Source organism: Chlorocebus sabaeus, chromosome 9, assembly GCF_047675955.1.
Source record: "Chlorocebus sabaeus isolate Y175 chromosome 9, mChlSab1.0.hap1, whole genome shotgun sequence".
Lineage (NCBI taxonomy): Eukaryota > Metazoa > Chordata > Mammalia > Primates > Cercopithecidae > Chlorocebus > Chlorocebus sabaeus.
The window spans coordinates 104,093,582-104,118,731 of NC_132912.1; the positions used below are offsets into that span (position 1 = coordinate 104,093,582).

Consider the following 25,150-nt stretch of genomic DNA (forward strand, 5'->3'; position numbering starts at 1 on the left):
AGGACCTTGAAATTCTGCATTGGTCTGTGAGCTGCTGCCTGGTGCCCATTGGCCCAGCTACTCCGGGTAGCAAACCTGCAGACGCCAGATATATGAGATTTGGGGACGTTCAGCTCCCTAAAACCACAGTTAGGCAGGCCCTAGGACCCCTGATTCTTGCCATAGTTTTTCTTAGTATTTGGGCTACAGGTAAGGCATTGGTCGCCATCTTGATATCAAATGTCAGGCAAGCAGCTACTGGCGTCGCTCGGTAACCACGGAGACACCTGTGCCCCTCCCGTTTTTTAATCCTTAGAGGCTGTAAACTACAATTCCCATCAGCCAATTTCCTATGCTTAATGGCAAGTTATCTAAATCTGGCTTGTGGGCAACCGCAACGCTGCCGCAGTGAACTATGGGAGTTGCGGTTCACCGCGTAGCGTCAGTTTTTTTCTGCGGGAAGCTCCAGAACTACAAATCCCGTGAGCCAGTGGGCTTTCGCCTGCGTACTGAGAAAGCCGATTCTCCTTGGCCCCTAAGCCTGTGCCTGAGAGGTAAGAGAGGGCGGGGGGAAGGAAGAGGAGGCGGGATCCGGGCGCTGCGTTGGCTGCGGCCTGGCACCAAAGGGGCGGCCCCGGCGGAGAGCGGACCCAGTGGCCTTGGCGATTATGGACCCGGCCGAGGCGGTGCTGCAAGAGAAAGCACTCAAGTTTATGGTGAGGAGACGGTGGAGGCCGGGGAACGGCGGAGGCGCTGGCGTTGGCGGCGTCGTTGAGCTCGGGCCTGTGCCGCCCGCCCACTGCGGGACCAGGCAGCGGGACCCTGGGCCGAGGCTGGCGGCGGGGCAGCTGGAGGCATGGGATGGGAGCTCCAGAAAGGAGGCTAGGGGTTGCGGAGCGGACCCAGGGTGGGGGCAGCAGCTCCGCCATCTTGTGGATGAGAGGCCAAGTGACAGCGGGAGCTTAATCGAGGAGGGGGCTCCAAGCGGCGCGCGGGGCCCTGGAGGGAAAGGGGCGTGGGGACTGTTACTGAAGAGCGGAGGAAGCTCTGTGGAGAAACGCCGTGAGGCCGCTGGCGGGGCCTTCCCAGTGTCAGGGTTACCGGTAAGGCCCGGGAGAGGAGGTGCATTCAGGACTGGGGAAGGGGAGCGCGGGATAGAGTGAAGACAGATATGGTAGGTAGAGGGGAACGGGCAGGGCTGGATGCAGATGGATTTAAGGGTGGAGGAGGGAACGCTAGGGCTGGTGAGAGGCTTACAGTTTTGTAGAATGAGGGAGGGAGGATAGCCTTTGCCTTGAGGGTGGAATCCCAGCTTGGCCAAACTACTGTTGACAAACTCTGGAAGGGAAGAGGCCTCAAGGAAGATAAGGACTGGGAAAGAGTACCTAGGGCTATAATGACAGTCCCTGGGAGGGGAAAAGGGTGTTGACTGTAAACTAGAATTACAAATGTCAGGGAGAGAGGTACATAACGCTACTTTGAAAGGAGAAGCTAAATACTGTAGTAAGGACATGGTGATGAAAAGTAAGAGGCAGATTGGTCAGGGAAACATGGGTACAGGAGATTGGTTCAAAATGAGTATCTAATAGGGTAAGCAAAACAAAATTTAAAGGTAAATTGTGGGACCGTAAAATGTGGAGGCCAGGTGCTTTGTATCATTTTCTGGGAAAGGCCGCGGAGATGAGAGTTGCAAAGACCCATAAGAAGTGATGAGATCAGTTGAGAAATTTAGGAGATAAAAAGGGTGGAGGTAGGTAGAGGGAAGTAAGTCAGGAATAAGTCAGTATTTGTGGTTACCCGTCACTTTTAGGTTGAAGCACAGTGTGAGCAAAGATTGGATTTTGTGGGTGTGTTTAAATCCCTTGGAACATATTTCTTTAACTTTGTATCACGCTTTTCTTTTTGCTGTGCTTATCTTTGGCAAACTTGTATAGTCTGATATTTGATGCTTTTAATCTGATGCTTTTTGTGTTTCCTAGGTGTGAAACCAGACTTTGTGGTTACGACTAAAGAATGATGGAATGCATAGACTTTAAGCTTAACAGGTGGCCTTAGGGACATTGATATTATTTGCAGTCAAGTCTTGCCTTTTCAGAAGTTATTGTGACTTGTCACTCCAAATCTTACTCCTTTGCTTAAAAAAAATATTTTGCATCTTTGCCTAAAATACCATAACAAATCCAGATAAACGTGGATACTAAGGAAATTGAATTTTAGGCTTTAAACTGCCCCATTTATAAGAATAGTTTTTTGGAAACTAATCAAATTCACTAAAACTTTATTTTGCATTAGTGTTTTCAAAAACACCTAAAGTTCAAGGGTATCGTTAAAAAAATTTCACTGAGCCTGAAGAAGGTTCTTGGATTTCTGCCCAACATTAAAATTCTAAATATGAAGAAGAGACTTTGAAATTTTACTGGACTTTAGAAGTAAGTGAAAGTTATTAGACTTAAGTCAGAAAACTGTTACTGCTTATTTTTGTTTTCCTAGAGGGTTGAATCCTTTTTTTTTCTTTTTCTTTTGAGACGGAGTCTCACTCTATCGCCCAGGCTGGAGTGCAGTGGTGCAGCCTCCGCCTCCTGGGTTCAGGCGAGTCTCCTGCCTCTGCCTCCCGAGTAGCTAGAACTACAGGTGCAGGCCACCACGCCCGTCTAATTTTTAGTAGAGACGGGGTTTCACCATGTTGGCCAGGATGGTCTCAGTTCCTGACCTGGTGATCCGCCCACCTTGGCCTCCCAAAGTGCTGGGATTTCAGATGTGAGCCGCAGCGCCCAGCAGAGGGTTGACTCAATCCTGATCCTGACACTTGTGTCAGATTTATGGAATAATGTGATTTACAGATCTTAAAGAGACATGAGGTCATCGTTTTTACTCTCGGTTAGACTTCAGCCTAGTAACATTTTCAGCTACTTAATCTGTGCTTTGTACCAGTGAGTTATGTTTTGATAATGGCCTCCTGGTTGAGTTAAAGTGGACTTGGAGATGACCATGTAGTAGTTGCAGCTTTTAGGGCACCACACATTACTAAATCTTGAATTAGTTTCCATAGGGAGGAGCCAGTTTTTTCTTTTAATTTTAGTTACTTTCGTTATTGACCTTGCCTGCTGTGTTGGCTGCTGTTTGAGAAAAGGTCAACTAGAATAGGGTCACCAGAATGACACCTTAATAAAAGAAACAGAATGGAGAGTTTGAAATTGGGTATTCTCTTTCAGTGCAGTAAGTCTTATGAATCTGAGTAAGTCACAACTTCCTTTTGATGCCATTTACCCTGCTATAACGTGTTGATGTATTCAGAGTCAATTTTAAGAAAGAAATATATTGGCGGGGCACGGTGGCTCATGCTTGTAATTCCTGCACTTTGGGAGGCTGAGGTGGGTGGAACACGAGGTCAGGAGATCAAGACCATCCTGGGCAAGATGGTGAAACCCCATATCTACTAAAAATACAAAAATTAGGCATGGTGGTGTGCACCTGTAGTCCCAGCTACTTGGGAGGTTGAGGCAGGAGAATCACTTGAACCCGGGAGGCAGAGGTTGCAGTGAGCTGAGATCGTGCCATTGCACTCCAGCCTGGGCAACAGAGCGAGACTCTGTCTCAAAAAAAAAAAAAAAGAAGATATTTGAGCTAGCATCAAATAATTAGTGCACAGTACACGTGGAAAAACTATCCTTTTAATCAAACCGACATTTTTGTTACTATTTGGCTTTGTTCTGGTCTCAACCTTTCCCTCAATTATGAATCACTAATGACAACTTTTATACAGATATAGATGTCATGATTTAAACAAATGTAAAATTAGTTTAAAATGACGAAATGGATACTCTCACAAATTTGCTCATTGCTATACTAATGTGCATTGATAAATAATTTTACAATAAAATCCTATTAATAAGACTGCTGATTCAGAGATGACCATAATTCACCCATGATCGAGACTTAAAGCTTATCTTAAATAGTTTAAGCAGAATGTTTAACTCTTAAAAACAAATAAATGGTATTGAAAGCAACCGTTTACATTAACTTATGTGCTAATGTCTCTCATTCAGCTTTAGCAGGTCCTCAAGGACCTTTCTTAATACTTTTTTGGTTAACAAAAGTATAAACGGAAACTTGAAGAGAACCTAAGAAGAGAAATGAAAATGATTAAGGGAACATAGGCCCCAAAACACACACACACCTGCACGCGCATTTAAGATAGGGGGTGGAAAGACATGCTGAGGAGGAATTTGAACTTTATTTTTGTTTTCACCTTTGAAACAGGGTTTTGCTATGTTGCCCAGCCTAGAGTGCAGTCACAGCTTGCTGCAGCCTCAAACTCCCAGGCTCACGTGATCCTCCTGCCTTCGCCTCTCAAGTGGCTACAGGCACACGCCACTTTGCTGTTTTTTTTTGTTTTTTTTTTTTTTCTTTTTGTAGAGAATGAGGGTCTCCCTTTGTTGACAGGGGTGGTTTTGAACTCCTGGGCTCAAGGGATCCTCCTGCCTTGGCCTCCCAGTTTGGGATTACAGGCGTGAGCCACCTTGCTGAGCCATGTTTATTTTTAAAAACAGGATAAATATATTCTTGTCCAGCCAATCCCAGAATCAAGTAGAGTAGCTTGAAATGGATGAAATAATTTTAGAATGTACATAAGTTTTATTTGTAGCGGTGATAGATAAGTGAAACAATATAAAGGGTAAATATTTGCTGTTTAATAAACCACCTCAAAACTTAGGTTAAAAAAACCAATTTATTTTTCCCCTCAAGTCTGATGGTTTTTCTGCTTCACTTGGTATTGGCTGAGGTGTGGGCGTGGTTGAAATGTTCAGAGTGGCCGCATTCACATGGCTAGCCACTGGTTGAGAGTTCAGCTAGGGCTAAAGACCTTCAGTTCTCCTCTATATGGGCCTTTCTCTACGTGGCTGCTTGGATTTTGTTAAAGTGTGGTGGCAAGGTTCTAAGAAAGGACATTCCAGGAGACAGGAAGTAGAGACTGCCAATCTTCTAAATCCTAGATTTGGAAGTCCAAGAATGTCACTGTGGGTCAAAGCCAGTCAAGGCCGACTACAGAGGAAGGAGAAATAATCTCTACCTATTGATAGGAAGGGTGGCATGCATAAACAGGGAAGGGGGAATTGCTGGGGGCCACCTTTTGAGACTTGCTACCATAGGTGCTATGCTAGTTGGATGTTCAGGCTAAAAATAAAAATATTATCAGCCAAGTTTGTGGGTCATAATGCTAGGAATGTTTAGCAGGCATCTCTTTTTTTGAGGTTAACTTTGGAAGGCACTGACATGATCTCCTGCATGACTTCCCTTTATGATGTCATTGTAGACATAATACTGGGTGAATTAATGTGATTCAGTAAGCTTGCTTAATTACTTCAAAAAACATAGGTATCTAAACACAGATTACATTTTAAAATAAATTGTCAGATGTTTCACTATAATGGAATTTTCTTTACATCAGTGAAATTGATTACCAGGTGGTGGGATGAACATCTGAAACCAGTTCTTAGTTTAAGTTGTCAGAGTTTGTGTGTATACTTTATCTATTCCCAGTTTAAATTAGCTTTCAAACAGTTTCTTTTATGGGTACTCTTATAGGTGTTAGGGTATGAAATTAGTGGTAATTCTTTTTGCTAATTTTCTTTTTTTGTTTTGTCTGAGATACCCTGAGTTTCACTCTGTTGCCCAGACTGGAGTGCGGTGGCACAATTTCGGCTCACTGCAACCTCTGCCTCCCGGGTTCAAGTGATTTGCCTACCTTAGCCTCCCAAGTAGCTGGAATTACAGGCATGCGCCACCTCACCTGGCTAATTTTATTGTTGTTTTTGTTTTTAGATGGAGTTTTGCTCTTGTTGTCCAGGCTGGAGTGCAATGGTGCCATCTCAGCTCACTGTAACCTCTGCCTCTGAGGTTCAAGTGATTCTCCTTCCTCAGCCTCCCCTGTAGCTGGGATTACAGGCATGCACCACCACGCCCCAGCTAATTTTGTATTTTTGGTAGAGACAGGGTTTTTCAAATGTTGGTCAGGCTGGTCTCGAACTTCCGACCTCAGGTGATCTGCCCGCCTCGGCTTCCGAAAGTGCTGAGATTACAGGCTTGAGCTGCCGTGTCCGGCCTCTTTTTGCTAATTTTCTAAATTTATGTTTATAGTAGATTTTCATAAATTATCAAAAGTGAATTATTAACTGTGGAGTAAAACTCCTACTTTGAGTAGTTTTAGAAATTATTTATTGCTAAATTAGAAAATAAACTTTGAAAAGAGATCTCTTATTTTTTTAAAAAACTTTTAATTGAGACAGGGTCTCACTCTGTCACCCAGGCTGGAGTACAGTGGTGCAATCTCAGCTCACTGCAACCTTTACCTACTGTTTTCAAGCGATTCTTGTGCCTCAGCCTCCCAGGTAGCTGGGACTACAGGCATACGCCATCACGCGCAGCTAAGTTTTGTGTTTTTAGTAGAGACGGGGTTTCACCGTGTTGCCCAGGCTGGTCTTGAACTCCTTACCTCAGGTGATCTGCCCACCTCAGCCTCCGAAAGTGCTGGGATTACAGGCGTGTAACTGTGCCCGGCCTAGAGAAGGGATCTTTTTTTTTTTTTTTTTTTTGAGATGGAGTCTTGCCTTGTCGCCCAGGCTAGAGTGCAATGGCACAATGTCAACTCACTGCAACCTCTGCTTCCCAGGTTCAGGCGATTCTCCTGTCTCAGCCTCCGGAGTAGCTGGGATTACAGACACCTGCCATCATGCCTAGCTAATTTTTGTATTTTTGTAGACGGGGTTTCACCATGTTGGCCAGGCTATTCTTGAACTCCTGACCTCAGGTGATCCCCTGCCTTGGCCTCCCAAAGTGCTGAGATTACAGGCATTAGCTACCGTGTCTGGCCTCTAGAGATGGGATCTTGCTTGCTCTGTTGCTCAGGCTGGCCTTGAATTCAGGCTGGAGTTAAGTGATCTTTCTGCCTCGTCCTCTCCGGTACCTGGGACTACAGGTGCGTGCCACCACTTGCAGCCTAAAATATTTTTTAAATCTCGCCTACTTTCTAGCGTGTATTTTATTTTATTAGGGCGCAGCTCTGCCATCAATAGGTTGAGCTCACTGCAGCCTCAAACTCCTGGGCTGAAGCAATGCTCCTACCTCAGCCTCCTGAGTAGCTGGGACTACAGGTTTGTGCCACCACACCTGGCTAATTTTTTATTTTTTTGTAGAGATGGGGTCTTGCTGTGTTGCCCAGGCTGGTCTGGAACTCCTGGCCTCAAGTGATTCTCCTGCATCAGCCTTCCAAATTGCTGGGATTACAAGCTTGAGCCACCATACCCAGCTCTAGCAATTTTTTTTTTTGAGACGGAGTCTCACTCTGTTGCCCAAGCTGTAGTGCAGTGGCATGATCTCGGTTCACTACAACCTCCGCCTCCTGGGTTCAAACAGTTCTCCTGCCTCAGCCTCCCGAATAGCTGGGATTGCAGGCATGTGCCACCATGCCCGGCTAATTTTTTGTATTTTTAGTAGTGACAGGGTTTCACCATGTTAGTCAGGATGGTCTCAATCTCCTGACCTTGTGATCCACCCACCTCGGCCTCCGTAAGTGCTGGGATTACAGGCGTGAGCCACCGCGCCTGACCAGCAATATTTTAATATAGCACAGAAGTCCTTTCTAAATGTGTATAGTGAGAATCCATTGAGGATGAAATAGAAAATATTTACCAAAGTTTAACAACTTAGTCAATAAAAATAAACTTTCTCTTTCCTTAATAAATCAATCTCAGCATTCTAAAATAGGCAGTGGAGCGGGGGAGAAATCTCTATGGGAAGGGTCCACTGGATCTTAACAGTTTCAACTAGTGTTCCACAGTATTTACGCTGTACTTGGGGAGAATTTCTGAATAATTAGAGTAGTCTGAGGCTTATTCCTTTTAGTTTCCCATAGCCTGATTGAGATAGAGCTATAAGATCAGTTGTAACATTGTACAGAAGGCTTAGAGATAACCAAGTGAAAAAGATAACTGAGATTACTGTTGAACTAAGAATATGATTGTTCTCTGAGACACTACCTGCTAGTTCCTGGATTACCTTTATATGTGACCAAGGTGGGGATTGGGAAGCAAGGGAGCAAAAGCCCCAGAGCTAAGGGAGAGAGAATTTCTGCCTGCCTAAGATGAACCTTTTGAGTTGGATTTTTTTTTCCCCCTGCGATGGAGTCTCGCTCTGTCGCCAGGCTGGAGTGCAGTGGTACAATCTCGGCTCACTGTAACCTCCGACTCCCTGGTTTAAGTGATTTTCCTGCCTCAGCCTCTGAATAGCTGGGATTACAGGCACACGCCACCACACCCAGCTAATTTTTGTGTTTTTAGTAGGGATGGGGTTTCACCATGTTGGTCAGGCTGATCTCGAACTCCCGACCTTAGGTGATCCTCCTGCCTCTGCCTCCCAAAGTGCTGGGATTATAGGTGTGAGCCACCGTGGCCAGCCAGAAGAAATTTTTTGTGTTTTGTTAATATAGTCAGCCACGAATAGCTAACAGCTATTACAGTTGGCCCCTCATATTCGTGGGTTCTATGTCCACTAACCGTTGATTGAAAATATTCAGAGAAAGAGACCACAATAAAAAATAACAATAAACAATAAAAGTGGGAATTAAAAACAGTATAGTATAACAACTACTTATATAACATTTACATTATATTAAGTATTATATATAACCTAGAGATGATTTAAAATATATGGGAGGATGTGTGTAGGTTATGTGCCATTTAACGCACTATAAGAGATTTGTGAGTATCTGTGAATTTTGGTATCCTGTGGGGAGGATCCTGGAACCAGTTTCCTGCAGCTACGGAAGTTTGACTATATTTATTTAGCATTTACTATTTGCTGTTTTAAATATACTGTTCTAAGCTCTCTATATATTATTTCATTTAGTCCTCCCAATAATCCTGTGAGGTGGATTCGGTATTGTTATTATCCCCATTTTTCATTAAGGAAAATTATTCCAGAGAGGTTAAGTAACTTGCTCAAAGTCATGCTAGCAGGTATCCTGAGATTAAATCCAGGCAGTCTGACTTGAGAGCCTTACTTAGGTACGGTATACTTCCTCTTTGAAGAGCAGGAAAACTGTGGGATATGGTGGCATGTTTCCTTAATATTTGTTAAGGTACACTTTGGTAAATGCTAAAATAGAAGCACAAAGTGCTATAGAATTTAAGGGAGGGAAAGTTCGTTTTTTTGTTTTGTTTTGTTTTGAGATGGAGTCTCACTCTGTCACCCAGACTGGAGTGCAGTGGCGCAATCTCGACTCACTGCAACCTCCACCTTCTGGGTTCAAGCAATTCTCCTGCCTCAGCCTCCTGAGTAGCTGGGACTACAGGTGTGTGCCGCCACACCCGGCTAAGTTTTGTATTTTTTAGTAGAGACGGGGTTTCACCGTATTGGCCAGGCTGGTCTCGAACTCCTGACCTCCTGGCTGGCCTCGAACTCGAATATCCCACAGTTTTCCTGCTCTTCAAAGAGGAAGTATACCGTACCTAAGTAAGGCTCTCAAATCAGACCGCCTGGATTTAATCTCAGGATACGCCTGCCTCGGCCTCCCCAAGTAGTGGGATTACAGGTGTGAGCCACTGCGCCTGGCCGGGAAGTTTGTTTTAACTGAAGAGCTCTTTAGCAGCTTTGTAGAAGAAAGCTTCGGCCGGGCGCGGTGGCTCAAGCCTGTAATCCCAGCACTTTGGGAGGCCGAGACGGGCGGATCACGAGGTCAGGAGATCGAGACCATCCTGGCTAACACGGTGAAACCCCATCTCTACTAAAAAAAAATACAAAAAAGTAGCCGGGCATGGTGGCGGGCGCCTGTAGTCCCAGCTACTCGGGAGGCTGAGGCAGGAGAATGGCGTGAACCCGGGAGGCGGAGCTTGCAGTGAGCTGAGATCCGGCCACTGCACTCCAGCCTGGGCGACAGAGCGAGACTCGTCTCCAAAAAAAAAAAAAGAAAGCTTCATATTAGATCTTGATGAATAGATAGATTTTGACAGATGTCTCTCTGAGGTAGGCAGTCAAGTGGTGTGGCCAGAGTTGAAGATTTACTGTCTGGATTTACATATAGGTTTCCTGATTATTTAAATTACCGAAGAAGTGCAGTAAGACTTTACTGTTGTCATAGTATCGTATCAGTTAGCTATTGGCATTTAGAATCACAAAATGCCAGCATCTTACAACAATAGGTATTTATTCTCTTGAAATTGTGAGTTTGTTGGGTAGTAGATGACCTTAAACTTGGCTTACTTAAAGTCAAAAGCCCAAAGTCAAGTAGGGCAGGGAGTAACTTGCACAATACTACAGTGACAGTAATCTACTGCATTGATCTAGTACAGTTGATTTAGAGACGAATGGTAAGATGCTTATTATGACAACTATTGTGCTTTCTTCTTTCTGCTCTCCATTGTTGGCACTGTCCTGATAGCACTTTTTCATATTGGTTGCTGAATACCTGTTGACTGGATGCTCCTAGAATCACAATGTAATACAGCAGATTTCTTCTCTTCATGTTATGTAGAAAAAAAGCATAAAGAAATAATCAGAATCTTGACTATTCCACAGTGATGCCCTGAGAAGTTCAGCAATACCACGGTGCTATTCTTCTATCTTTGGGACTGATAAGCTTGATGTCACTGGAATGGCGTTTGTAATAGAATTTGAACTGTAACAGAGTTTGTATCAAGGTCATACATAATAACCCAACAACTCTCTTGTTAGCAGTTTTAAGAGCTTTTCCATCTCTTCACTGCAGCTAAACTTAAGGTTGCAAAGATCTGGTGCTAATATATTTAGATGTCTGGAAAACTTTCATGCTTTCGTTGAAAAGTCATAGAGACAGATATCCAGGAATTATAGCATGTGGGTAAATATTTTTGTAGCACAGATTCATAAATTCATGTATATACACCAAACTGTTAATGAGGTTATTTGTGAGTTGCTGGTTTATGGGTAATATTTCAAAATATTTAATGGTATTCTGAAAATATACTAGTAAATACACAGAAAAGCATTACTTAGGTGATATTTCTTTTCTTTAATGCTTTTTTACTTTAAAATTTATTTTTATTTTTATTTTTATTTTTATTTTTATTTTTATTTTTTTTGAGACGGAGTTTCGCTCTTGGTGCCCAGGCTGGAGTACAATGGCGTGATCTTGGCTCACCGCAACCTCCTTCTCCTGGGTTCAAGTGATTCTCCTGCCTTAGCCTCCTGAGTAGCTGGGATTACAGGCATGCACCACCACACCCAGCTAATTTTGTAGTTTCAGTAGAGACGGTGTTTTTCCACGTTGGTCAGGCTAGTCTCAAATTCCTGATCTCAGGTGATCCACCCGCCTTGGCCTCCCAAAGTGCTGGGATTATTGGCGCGGGCCACCGCATCTGGCCCTTTGTAAAAAATTTTTTGAGACAGTCTCACTCACTCTGTCACCCAGGCTGGGTGATAGTTCTTTTTTTTAATTCTTTTTCTTTTTTTTCTTTAAAAATTTTTTTGTATTTTTTTTTTTTGAGACGGAGTTTTGCTCTCGTTGCCCAGGCTGGATGCAGTGGTACAGTCTCAGCTCACTGCAACCTCTGCCTTCCAGGTTCAAGCAATTCTCCTGCCTCAGCTTCCCAAGTAGTTGGGACTACAGGTGTGCGTCACCACACCTGGCTAATTTTTGTATTTTTATTAGAGACGGGGTTTCACCATGTTAGCCAGGCTGGTCTCATACTCCTGACCTCAAGTGATCCACCTGTCTTGGCCTCCCAAAGTGCTGGGATTACAGGCGTGAGCCACCATGCCCAGCCTTCTTTTTTTTTTTTTTTGTAATTACAGTGAATATATATCATAATCTTAAAAAGTAAAATTTAGTATGTTGAGTATATGCATTTATAATACAAAATGATCACGAACTACATTGTAGCAAGTGTACTGGCCAGTGGGCTGACAGTGGCTGCTTGAACAGACTCCTCACTCTGAGCTCCAGTTTTCTTAAGCAGAAAATGGGCTATTGTTAATTTTACCTACTTAAAAAGGGTCTCTCTCTGTTTTTCCTTTCAGTTCATGTTAAATTCTAAATTGCCATGTATAAGTAAGGGGATAATTGTCAATTTACACCATAAAACCCCTTTATGTATCCAAGGTTTTCATAGGAAATTTAGGATTGTATGATCCTAAGTTGTGCTGGAGTACCACATTTTCTGTTAAGTAGTACTTGGCAATAAAGTATAGGAAAAAAAATCAGTGGGTTGACAAAGAGAGGTCATGATAGTGTACCTGTAATGTAATTCGATAAAAAACGTGAGCCTGAACTGATTGCAAAGCATTGTTACATATAGGGGAAGACATTATGGGGGAATAGGGGGGTGAAGATACAAAGTTGAGTAAAACTTCTCTAGAGCTTCACAATCTCATTAGATAGGCATTTATAAATATCTCTTTTTTTTTTTTTTTTTTGATACGGAGTCTCGCTCTGTCGCCTGGGCTGGAGTGCAGTGGCCGGATCTCAGCTCACTGCAAGCTCCGCCTCCCGGGTTTATGCCATTCTCCTGCCTCAGCCTCCTGAATAGCTGGGACTACAGGCGCCCGCCACCTCGCCCGGCTAGTTTTTTGTATTTTTTAGTAGAGACGGGGTTTCACTGTGTTAGCCAGGATGGTCTCGATCTCCTGACCTCGTGATCCGCTCGTCTCGGCCTCCCAAAGTGCTGGGATTACAGGCTTGAGCCACCGCGCCCGGCCTATAAATATCTCTTAAGGCACACTTTGTTAAGTGCTGAAATAGTGGCACAAAGTGCTATAGAATTTAAGAGAGGAAACAGAAAAAGTAAATTGAGTTAAAGGAAGGAGAAATTAGTTTTAACTGGAGAGATATTTAGAAGCTTTATAGAAGAAAGTTTTGTATTGGACCTTGAAGAATAGATAGATTTTGACAGACTTGTGTCTGAGGTGGGCAGTTCCAAGAATAGGAAGTAACTTGGGTAAAGGCCAGGAGATCAGAAGTTGGGCAGGTGTAGTGAGTTATAGGTGGGTAAATAGGTATTATTTGAGCGTAGCAGATAAGAAGGAAAATATAAATTGGAGGCCCAGGGAGTTTGGACTTAATCTAGTTTTATATATACATATATATATATATTTTTTTTTTTTTAATTTTTTTTGTTTTGTTTTGAGATGGAGTCTCACTGTGTTGCCCAGGCTGGAGTGCAGTGCCACGATCTTCGCTAACTGCATCCTCTGCCTCCCAGGTTCAAGTGATTCTCCTGCCTCAGCCTCCCGAGTATCTGGGACTACATGCGCGCACCACCACGCCCAGCTAATTTTTGTATTTTTAGTAGAGACAGGGTTTCACCATGTTGGCCAGAATGGTCTCTTATCTCTTGACCTGGTGATCCACCCCCCTCAGCCTCCCAAAGTGCTGGGATTACAGGCGTGAGCCACTGCGCCTGGCCTAGATCTATATTTAAGAAGAATGTTCTAGTGTACTTTATGTATGTGTTAATGTGAGCTTTTTTACTAAAGTAAAATATATATACAAATACATATTTTTAGTATGTACAAATAATTATGTATAACTCAGTGAGTTTTTACCTAGTGAACACATCTATGTATCCATTATCTAGATCAGGAGTAGAACTTTGCCAGCACTCCACAAGTTGCCTTCATGCCCGCTTTGGTTACTAACTCCCTATTCCCAAGAGAAATCACTCCCTTATAATATCTATAGATTAGTTTTACTGTTATTGGTATGTAAGCTCATCTAAATGGAATCATTCCAGGGTGTATTCTTTGGTGTCTGGTATCTTTTGTCCCATATTGTTTGTAAGATGATTCACTCAGGTTTTTGTGGGAGGTATGGTGTGTTTATGCTTGTTAATGTATTACACTGTGATTAATCGTTCAGATTAGTCATTCTATTTTTGATGGACATTTGGGTTATTTCCAGTTTTTGGCTACTTTAAATTGTGCTATTGTAAATAATCTTCTACATGTCTTTCCTTAAACATATCTACATATTTCTGTTGAGTATGTACCTGAGAATGGAATTGCTGGGTCATGGGGTATGAAAATGTTTAGCTTTATGCTATGGTTTGAATATAGCTTGTTTGGCCCCACCAAGTCTCATGTTGAAATTTGATCTCCAGTGTTGGAGGTGGGGCCTGGTGGGAGGTGTTTGGATTATGGAGGTGCATTCCTCATGAAGGGCTTGGTGCCCTCCTTTTGGAAATGAGTGAGTTCTCGCTCCATTAGTTCCTGCTGGAGCTGGTTGCTTAAGAGTCTGGCACCTCCCTCCTCTCTCTTTTGGTTTCTCTCTTGGCATGTGATTTCTGCACATGCAGCTCCTCTTCACCCTCCACCGTGAGTGGAAGCCGCTTGAGACTCTCACCAGGAGCAGTTGCTAGCACCATGCTTCTTGTACAGCCTGCAGAACTGTGAGCCAAATAAACCTTTTTTTTTTTTTTATTATTAATTACCCACCCTCAGGTATTCCATTATAGCACCATAAATAGACTAAGACACTTTAGTAGAACCTATGCAACTGTTTTTCTTCTTCTTTTTTTTTTTTTTTAGAGACAGGGTCTCCCTCTGTTGCCCAGGCTGGAGTGCAGTGGCATGATCATGGCTCATTGCAACCTAGAACTCCTGGGCTCAAGCTGTCTTCTCATTTTAGCCTCCTGAGTAACTAGGACTATAGGCATGTGCCACCACACTCAGCTAATGTTTTTTATTTTATACTTTCTTTAGCAGTGTATGGGAGTCCCAGTTGCTGAACATTCTTGCAGTGTTCACTTAATCTCATCTTTTTTGAGGCCGGATATGGTGGCTCATGCCTCTAATCCCAGCACTTTGGGAAGCTGAGGCAGGCAGATCACTTGAGGTCGGGAGTTTGAGTCTAGTCTGGCTAGCGTGGTGAAACCTCGCTTCTATAAAAGTACAAAAATTAGCTGGGTGTGGTTGCGGGCACCTGTAATCCCAGCTACTCAGGAGGCTAACGCATGAGAATCGCTTGAACCTGGGAGGCTGAGGTTGCAGTGAGCTGAGATGGTACTACTGGACTCCAGCTGGGCGACAGAGCGAGACTCCATCTCAAAAAAAATAATAATAATAATAACATTGTCTTTTTCCTTGTAGCCATTCTACTGGATGATGGTACTCTCCCACTGTTTTAATTCGTGTTTCCTTAATGACTATTGTAAACAAGCACCTTTTTAGGCTTATTGACTGTTTAGACATACTCTTTTGTTGAAGTGTTCAAGTCTTGGCCTTTTTTCCCCTATTGGATTATTATTATTGTTATTACTATTATTATTATTATTTTTAAAGAGATGAGATCTTGCCCTCTTGTCCAGGCTCTGGAGTACACTGGTGTTATCACAGCTCACTGCAGCCTCCAACTCCTGGGCTCAAACATCCTCCCACCTTGGTCTCCCAAAGCGCTGAGAGGCATGAGCCTCATTATTTTTTGTGTTCCCAGCTTCATTATTTATTTTGATGCTTGAATTGTTCCCTATTTGGCCAGTGGGAAAGGCATTCAAACTGCGTTCTCTGCTTTTTGATGTCATTGAGCATTTTCTTATTTACTGAAAGATACTCCAGGCTCTTCTTGTACTTTTTTTGCCCTAGCCCTGGAATTAGTGATTTCTCCGAGAAGCTCTTTTAGTAGTTTCTTTTAGTAGAGAATGACATGTAGAAGTTCAGATCTAGTTAAGTGTGCTTATTGCTATTGAGGTGTCACTGCTCCCAAGCCATCATACTGGACACACCACACACACAGGTGCATATTGCACATTTACGTTGTTATTTTATCTTACGTATTATTTAAAAGCGTGAGTTCACACTGATATCCCCAGTTCCAGTCTAATACCACAGGATTCGTTCAATAATTTCATAATTGTGACTCCGTTTTCTGACAGTGAGTAACTTGGCTTTCATTATCCTCAACTTATTTTCTTAGTCAATCAGCCCCTTTCTATGTGACCACTCTCATGTTGCTGCTGTTCCCCACATCCACTATATAGATGCCATCCTTGACTTATTTAGGCTTCAAAACCCCATGTCAGATTGCTGGCCTACACCCTTGCATGAACACCCTTGTCTGATACCTGTGCTAGATTGCTTTCCACATCACATTTGGACTTCAACATTCTGTGCAGGGCTGCCATGTTACCTGCCATATTTCTGTATGGACATATCCCTTATCCTGTTTTTTTGTTTGTTTTGAGACAGGGTCTCACTCTTTTACCCAGGCTGCAGTGCAGTGGCACAATCACAGCTCACAGCAACCTCACTCAACCTCCTGGACTCAGGTGATCTTCCTGCCTCAGTCTCCGGAGCATCTGGGACTACAGGTGCTTGCCATCACACCTGGCTAATTTTTTGTAGAGACGGGGTTTTGCCATGTTGCCCTGGCTTTTCTCAAACTCCTGGACTCAAGTAATCCACTTGCCTCGGCCTCCCAAAGTGCTAGGATTATAGCTGTGAGCCATCGTGCCTGCCCCTTATCCTGGTGGTACTCTGTCATCCTGTACTAAGACCTCTGCTGATCCTGCAAATGTCTGTTTTGCCTGGCCCTGACAAAATGAGTAGAGGTTTATTGTAGTCAAAATGTAGTCAAGAGTTTCAATTTTTTTTTTTTTTTTTTTTTTGAGACGGAGTCTCGCTCTGTCGCCCAGGCTGGAGTGCAGTGGCCTGATCTCAGCTCACTGCAAGCTCCGCCTCCCGGGTTTACACCATTCTCCTGCCTCAGCCTCCCGAGTAGCTGGGACTACAGGTGCCCGCCACCTCGCCCGGCTAGTTTTTTTGTATTTTTTAGTAGAGACGGGGTTTCACCGTGTTAGCCAGGATGATCTCGATCTCCTGACCTCATGATCCGCCCGTCTCGGCCTCCCAAAGTGCTGGGATTATAGGCTTGAGCCACCGCGCCCGGCCAAGAGTTTCAATTTTTAAATTTATGGTTAGCACTTTTTCTCTTTGTTTATCCCAAGATCATACAGATCCTTCCTTCCTTCCTTCCTTCCTTCCTTCCTTCCTTCCTTCCTTCCTTCCTTCCTTCCTTCCTTCCTCCCTCCCTCCCTCCCTCCCTCCCTCCCTCCCTCCCTCCTTCCCTCCCTCCCTCCTTCCTTCCTTCCTTCCTTCCTTTTTCCCTCCCTCCCTCCCTTCCTTTCTCCCATCTAGGATCACTGCAGCCTTGACCTCCTGGGCTCAAGGGATCCTCCCACCTCAGCCTCCCCAGTAGCTGGGACTACAGGCGTGTGCCACCAAATGTTGGCTAGTTTTTTTGCATTTTTAGTGGAGATGAGGTTTCTCCATGTTGTCCAGGCTGGTCTCGAGCTCCTGGGCTCAAGTGGTCTATCTGCCTCAGCCTCCCAAAGTGCTGGGATGCTGAGGTTATAGGTGTGCACCACTTCACTGGGCCAAGATGTTGACTTTATCTACACACACAGACACACACACGGACACGCACATACACATACACATATACATTTACGCATACAAGTTTTATTTAAATATTTTTTGTTGTGGTAAAATACATGTAATGTAAATTTTACCATTTTAATTATTTAAAGTGTATAGTTCAGTAGTGTTAAGTATATTCACACTGTTGTGCATATATAATCTCTAGAACTTTTTTGTCTTGCAAAACTGAAACTCTATACCCATTAGACGAACTATCCATGTCTCCCTTATCCCAGCTACTGGCAACCACTATTCCTTTTTTTTGTTTGTTTGGTGTTTTTTTTTTTTTTCCCCCTGAGATGGAGTCTTGCTCTGTTGCCCAGACTGGAGTGCAATGGCGTGATCTTGGCTCACTGCAGCCTCCGCCAAGCAATTCTCTTGCCTCAGCCTCCTGAGTAACTGGTACTACAGGTGTGTGCCACCACACCAGCTAATTTTTATGTTTTTAGTAGAGATGAGGTTCGCTATGTTGGCCAGGCTGGTCTTGAACTCCTGATCTCAGGTGATCCACCCGCCTCGGCCTCCCAAAGTGCTGGGATTACAGGCATGAGCCACTGCGCCCAGCCTTCTATTTTTTTTTTTTCCTTATGAATTTGATTCCTCTAGATACCTCATATAGGTAGAATCATACAGTGTTTGTCTTTTTGTGACTAGCTTATTGTACTTAATGTACTCAGGTTTCATCCATGTTCTTCCTTTTTTAAGACTGAATAATATGTAATTGTATGTATATACCACATTTTATTTATTGTCAACAGACACTTGGGAAGCTTCTACCTTTTGACCTTTGTGAATAATGCTGCTATTCGTATGTGTTACAGATACTTCTTCAAGTCCGTGAGAAATTTTATTTACAATTTGCATTTAGCTCTGCAATCCATCTGGAATTAATTTTTGCATATGGTGTGAGGTAGAGGTCAGCATTCTTTTTTTTTTTTCTTTCTCCATGCCAGAAAAGTAATATGCCTATGTAACAAGGTTTGAGGGAGGCACACCTCACACATGAGGATGAAAACCCAGTCGTCATGCTTACAAACTACAAAAGGATCAGAATTCTTTTTTTCCTTTTCTTTCTATAGCCAACTTATTCAGCTCTATTTATTGAAAAGGTAGTTCTTTTTCTGTTGCATTGCAGGGTCATTTTTGTCCTATTAATGTGTATATATACGTGTGTGTGTGTGTGTGTGTATATATATATATATATGTGGGCCTCCTTTTGGGATTTTCTCAGTAGCTCCATTGGTCTCTTCTTGTGCCAATACCACACTGTCTTAATTTCTGTATTTTTATATAATAACAATTCTTGATATCTGATAGTATATGCCCCTCAGCTTCCCCCTCCCCCAAGATTGCATTGGCTATCTTGGCCTTTTGCATTTTTTTTTTTTTTTTTTTAAATGGAGTCTCGCTCTGTTGCTCAGGCTGGAGTGCAGTGGTGCAATCTTGGCTCACTGCAACATCTGCCTCCTGGGTTCTAGCGATTCTCCTGCCTCAGCCTCGAGTAGCTGGGATTATAGGCACACACCACAATGCCTGGCTAATTTTTGTATTTTTAGTAGAGATGGGGTTTCACCATGTTGATCAGGCTGGTCTCGAACTCTCTGACCACGTGATCCACCTGCCTCGTGCTCCCAAAGTGTTGGGATTACAGGCGTGAGCCATGGTGCCCTGCCTCCATTTTCATGTGTATTAGAATTAGCTAGGCCGGTCGCGGTGACTTACGCCTGTAATCCCAGCACTTTGGGAGGCTGAGGTGGGTGGATCACCTGAGGTCAGGAGTTGGAGACCAGCCTGACCGACACGATGAGACTCCATCTCTACTAAAAATACAAAAATTAGCCTGGAATGGTGGGGCATGCCTGTAATCCCAGGTACTTGAGGCTGAGGCAGAAGAATTGCTTGAACCTAGGAGGCAGAGGTTGAAGTATGTGGAGACTGTGTCACTGCACTGCAGCCTTTTTTTGGAAACTCCGTTTCCAAAAAAAATAAAAAAGAATTAGCTAGTCAGTTTCCACAAAACATACTTTTTTGATTTTTATTGGAATTGCATTGAATCCATATATAAGTTTTGGGAGAGCTGAGCTCTTAACACTTTTGAGTTTCATAGTCCACAAAAACGATGTGTCTTTCCATTTATTTAGGTCTCGAATTTCTCTGTATAGAGGTCTTTATATATCTTTTGTTAAATTATTCCTAGTAATTAGATGTTTTTAGGTGTTATTTTAAAAATTTAATCCTCTTTGTTGCTAATAGTACAGAGGTTTTAAATCTGAGGTCTGTGGCCCCTTTACAAGCTATAAACACGTGAATACTTTTTCCTGAAAGATCTGTAATTTACATTTGAATCTGTTTCCCACTGGGGGCAGTAACAACAAAGATGAAAGAGCACTGTAGTGCTTTAGAGTGGATTAGATAGGGAGGGGTAACAGAGAGGCAGGGAGGCCATTTAAAGTATGTAATAGTCTAGGCAAGAGACTGGGCTTGAGCTGGGGCAGTAGGTATGGAAAAGGAGGAAAGATATTCACGGATATTCTGGAGACAGAATGAAGAAGGTTGCTGAGAGTAGGGTAGAACAAATGAAGAAAAAGAGTAAAATATAGCTGGCATCAGTCATGTTCAGGGCAATTAGAGGGTTATCAAAGCAGTAGGTAGATAAAGGAAAATGAGTATTTGGTGGGTGAAGATATTGGAATAGTCCCTAACTATAATAAGGAGACTTTAAATTTAAGATATAGTCATATAAATAAGGATGGGCAGGGCCGGGCGTGGTGGCTCACGCCTGTAATCCCAGCACTTTGGGAGGCCAAGGCGGGCAGATCATGAGGTCAGGAGATTGAGACCATCCTGGCTAACATGGTGAAACGCAGTCTCTACTGAAAAGTACAAAAAATTAGCTGGGCATGGTGGCGGGCGCCTGTAGTCTCAGCTACTCGGGAGGCTGAGGTGAGAGAATGGCATAAACCCAGGAGGCGGAGCTTGCAGTGAGCCGAGATCGCACCACTGCACTCCAGCCTGGGTGACAGAGCGAGACTGTCTCTCCCAAAAAAAACAAAAAAGATGGGCAAAGTGATAGAATATATGAAATTTGGAAGGTGGAAAGCTGGGTGATGATTAGATGGGGATTGTATATTATTTTGTACTTTTTTTTTATATTTAGAAGTATCCATAATAAGAGGTTAAGAAAAGTTTATCCACATAAAAAGTAGGCTGAACGGAAGTTCTCTGGAACAGCTGTACTCAAATTGTTATATGAGAGAAATATCAGGATTCAGTTTTGGGTAATTTCATAGCCACTGTCTATTGCGGACACAATTTTATTGAAATCTGCCAGATAAGGAGGCACAAAGCTACAGAGGCCAGGTGCTGTGGGGTGGCTAAGAGTTGAGGAAAAGAAATTGAGCTAGGTGTCTGTTGGCAACTCAGCCAGGTTTGTGGACTCGGGAATTTAGCAAGGGAAGGTGATATGATTTGTCTCTGCACCCACCCAAATCTCATGTCTAATTATAATCCCCAACGTTGGAGGTGGGGCCTGGTGGGAGGTGTTTGGATCATGGGGGTGGATTTCCGCCTTTGGTGATGTTTTCGTGATAGAGTTCTCACAAATTCTGGTTGTTTAAAAGTGTGTAGCACCTTCTCTGTCCCCCTCTCTTCTTCCTTCTTCGGCCATATAAGATGTGCCTGCTTCCCCTTTGCCTTCTGCCATAATTTTAAGTTTCCTGAGGTCTCCCCTGAAGGAGAAACCACCAGAAGCAGAATTCACTATGCTTCTTTTACAGCCCGCAGAATCGTGAGCCAGTTAAACCTCTTTTCTTATAAATTACCCACTCTCAGGCATTTCTTTATAGCAGTGCAAAAAGTGACTCATACAAGGGTATACGTTCAGCGGGAGAATAATGGCAGATATTCTGGGGAGATCAGTAGGCAGAAAGCATTAGTGAGTACTAGAAACAGGTGGCAAAGCATTGCTTCAAGCTTGAACTCACAAGTGGAACTGGGAAACCTAGCAAGGAACTAAATAATTGATTCATTCAGCCTATACTGGTTACTGTCTATTGTAATAGTTCTACACTTTACCCTGTATAGGAATTATTTGGAATGCATGTTACAATGTAGTACAGATTCTTAGTTCTTTTTCCCCCCTTCCCCTTTACTTGGTATGCCTGAAAAATTGGCATGTTTAACAAGCATATCAGATGTTTCTGATGCTGGTGTTTCTCAGGATCATGCTTTGACAAAATATCTAGTCCACTGTTTGCTGGCCAGTGTATCAACACAGGGGAAGTGGGGGAAATGATGTGGCTAGAACCACAGTAAAAGGTGAGGCCTTGTACTTGGGAAACATAGCAGGAAGGAGCTGAATTAACTGGAATCAAAAGTGATGGCAGGACAGTTGCAGTGGCTCACGCCTGTAATCCCAGCACTTTGGGAGGCTGAGGCAGGCGGATCACCTGAGGTCAGGAGCTTGAGACCAGCCTGGCCAACATGATGAAACCCTGCCTCTACTAAAAATAAAAAAATTAGCCGCGTGTGGTGGCTCAGTCCTGTAGTCTCAGCTACTTGGGAGACTGAGGCCAGAGAATCACTTGAAACTGGGAGGCGAAGGTTTCAGTGAGCCAAGATTATGCCACTGCACTCCAGCATGTGCAACAGAGCGAGACTCCATCTCAACAACAAGTGATGAGAGAATGAGACACATCTCATGGCCAAGGCTTGGACTCTCTGAATTCCAACTAGTTGGTAATAAGTTGGTTTCAGTAAACAATTTACTTCTGTAGGCTGTTTGCAGCTAGAGAAATAGTGAACTATGGAAGTAGGAAAATAAGCAAGCTATGACACTTAGAAGAAGTATATCTAGTGGAAGGACAATAGCAACATCCCAGAATGTGGCCATTGAGGTACTACATTAAAATCACATCACAATAAAACTGGTAGTTCCTCCTAGTACTGTGAACAGATTGTGCATCATCTTCATTTATTTTGAAGATGCTGTGGCTGGTCCCTCAGCTCATAATCACCATCAGCCATGGCATCTTTACATAGAGGAAGAAGATGTAATTCATACAATTAAATAAGGTAAATGTAAAGGTGCTTTGTAGGTCATAAGGATAAGGTGGTGGTGGTGGTGGTGCTTTTACAACAACATTCTAACACAGAACAATTCATACAGACTCCCAAAGTTTATTGAATAGGCATTCCACTCTCATTCCATTTTTACTCTTTAAATGTGTATTTATTCATGCCTGATGTATGCAAATTTTTGATTCCATTTTTTTTTAATGAACGTACAATAAAATGGACTTTTCTTAGTGTATACAGTTTTAGGAATTCTAATATGTGTAGATTCATGTAAACCACAATCAGGATAAGAACAATTCTGTCACTCCCCACAAAAAATTCTTATACTGTTCCTCTACCTCTAACCTCCTCTTCCTCACTTCATTTTATGTTTTTGAGAATGTCATATAAATGGAACCGTGCAATATGAAATCTTCTGTTACTGACCTCTTCCGTTCAGCATAATGCCTTTGAGCTAGATTAATCCATGTTGTTGCATGTATCGGGAGTTCATGTCTTACTATTGTTGAGTAGTATTTTATTGTGTAGTGTACCAGACTTTGTTTATTCTCTCCTGAAGGACATTTGGGTTGTTTCTGGTTTTGGTGATTATAAATAAAGCTGCTCTAAATAAACACTTGTGTATAGATTTTGTGTGAATGTTTTCATTTCTCTAAATACCCATGAGGGAAAATTGAGTGATAAATGTAGGTTTAACCTTTTTGGAAATTGCTGAACTATTTTCCAGAGTGATTGTACCAGTTGGCATTCCCACAAGCAATGTGTGAGAGTTCTAATTGATCTGCGTCCGTGTCAGCATTTGGAATTGTCAGTATTTTTTATTTTAGCCATTCTAATAGGTGTATAGTGATATCCTACTGTGGTTTCAATTTGCATTTGCCTAATGAATTCCTCAATTCTTGATGCTTGTATTAATGGAGGATCCAATACAAAGATAATGCATGGTCATCAGAACAAAATATTTGATATGCCTAACTTTAACATTCTATGAAGACTTCATGAATATTTTTAAAAAGGAGTTTGTACTATTGAATGTACATGTGATTTGTACTATTGAATATTCATGGTTTTTCAGTGAAGTTTGAGGTAGGTACTCTGAAACCTATCTACAAAGTTTTAAGTAAGCCATGTGACAATGTGGATAAGAGAGTGATTTCAGAGAATTTTTTTCTTTTCTGGTGACCTTTGGTGTGTAGAACACTTGTGGCCTTTAATAAATTGAGATCGGATGACCAAAAATTTTTTTATATGCCTAAACTTTTTTTAAATAAAGCAGAAATAAGTGAGAAACATGTACACTGTGATCAAGATCATGAACAAGATCATGATCTACATTTACTGATTTCATGTTCCTGGTAGCACAGATCAATGGTATGATTTTAATAACTCTTATTCAGGGAAGTAATTTAGATGGAGGCAAGGAAGGCTTTCCCTTGAGTAATTTATTAATTTGGCCCCATCTATCTCTTCTCCCTTTGTAAATCATCCCAAGCAGCAGTCTGTATTATAAGAAGCAAACTAAGTTATTGCTAATTAAATGTTGAGTGTTTTTTTGAGTTGGTTATTAGCTTGAGGTTAAATCTGTTTAGTGAGTGAATATGGAAGAATTATGTTTCTCACATTTGGAATGCACACTTGCTGATCATTGGTATGTTACTCCCATTTTATGAAACTGGAACATTATTTCCTTCTTTTTACTGATTGTGAGTTTTACAGTTATTGAATCTTTGTTTTGGTGGCGTTAGTCATGTCAGTACTTTATTTGCTACCAAGTTCTCAGGACATAGGTTCCCAATTAAAAATTTTTATTTTTTTGTTTTTTTTGAGACAGATTCTCACCCTGTCACTCAGGCTGGAGTGCAGTGGCATAATCTTTGCGCACTGCAACCCCCACCTCCCAGGTTCAAACGATTCTCCTGCCTCAGCCTCTGAAGTAGCAGGGACTACAGGAATATGCCACCATGCCTGGTTAATTTTTGTATTTTTAGTAGAGATGGGATTTCACCATGTTGGCCAGGCTGGTCTCGAACTCCTGACCTCAAGTGATCTGCCCACTTCGGCCTCCCAAAGTGCTAGGATTACAGGCATGAACCACTGCACCCAGCCCCAATTATAACTTGTTTCCATGGGAAAACATCCGTTTTGAAGCAATATTCAGTAATATATTGAAATTAGAACTAGGCTGTCAAGCAGTGATTCAGGTTTAGTGTTCAGTGTTAATTTAGAAAAGGTGACTTAAGTTGAAGAACGTTGATGTATCTGTTTTTAAATTGCACCTAATTATAATGACAACTTACAAGGTCTATTTCCTTCTCTCTTGGAATGTTGACTATAAATTTCACATAATTTAAAAACAAACAATTTAAAAGGTAGCCAAATGAATTAATTGAAAAGAATCCTTTTTTGTCAGATTTTGCCTGTAATCATATCCAGACATGGCATTTTGAAAGTCAGAAAGGATTGCTTCCACTTATATAAGAGTTTGAAAGTGGAAACTCTTTTTATGTAGGTATGGGTCACCTTTGATTATATGGTAGTCTTCTGAATATGGTCCCCTTACCTGACAGATACCCATCTCGTCAATAAACTACATAGAATCCTTAGGTTTATATGTGGTCGTGTTACAAAGCATTTCTTAAGTACTCTTAAATGT

General features: G+C 42.4%; 1 protein-coding gene and 1 non-coding gene across 9 annotated transcripts in view; one reads left to right on the forward strand and one right to left on the reverse strand.

The window, feature by feature from the left end:
• Positions 1-551: 551 nt before the first annotated feature.
• The window catches only part of BTRC (beta-transducin repeat containing E3 ubiquitin protein ligase), a 205,876-nt gene continuing 181,277 nt past the window's right edge, over positions 552-25,150 (forward strand). For 4 of the 8 annotated variants that reach the window (XM_038009482.2, XM_038009483.2, XM_038009484.2 and 1 more), the window contains exon 1: positions 552-695. In XM_038009482.2, coding sequence (XP_037865410.1) covers positions 648-695 — 48 coding nt within the window. In that variant the 5' untranslated portion in view covers positions 552-647. Of the gene's footprint in view, positions 696-980; positions 1,083-25,150 lie in introns of those variants that run through there. The other 4 variants (XM_007963895.3, XM_007963900.3, XM_007963899.3 and 1 more) reach the window with 3 other exon arrangements.
• On the reverse strand, positions 18,369-18,469 carry LOC119628229 (small nucleolar RNA U13). The gene has a single exon (XR_005244532.1). It is a non-coding gene; the product is annotated as a small nucleolar RNA U13 (small nucleolar RNA).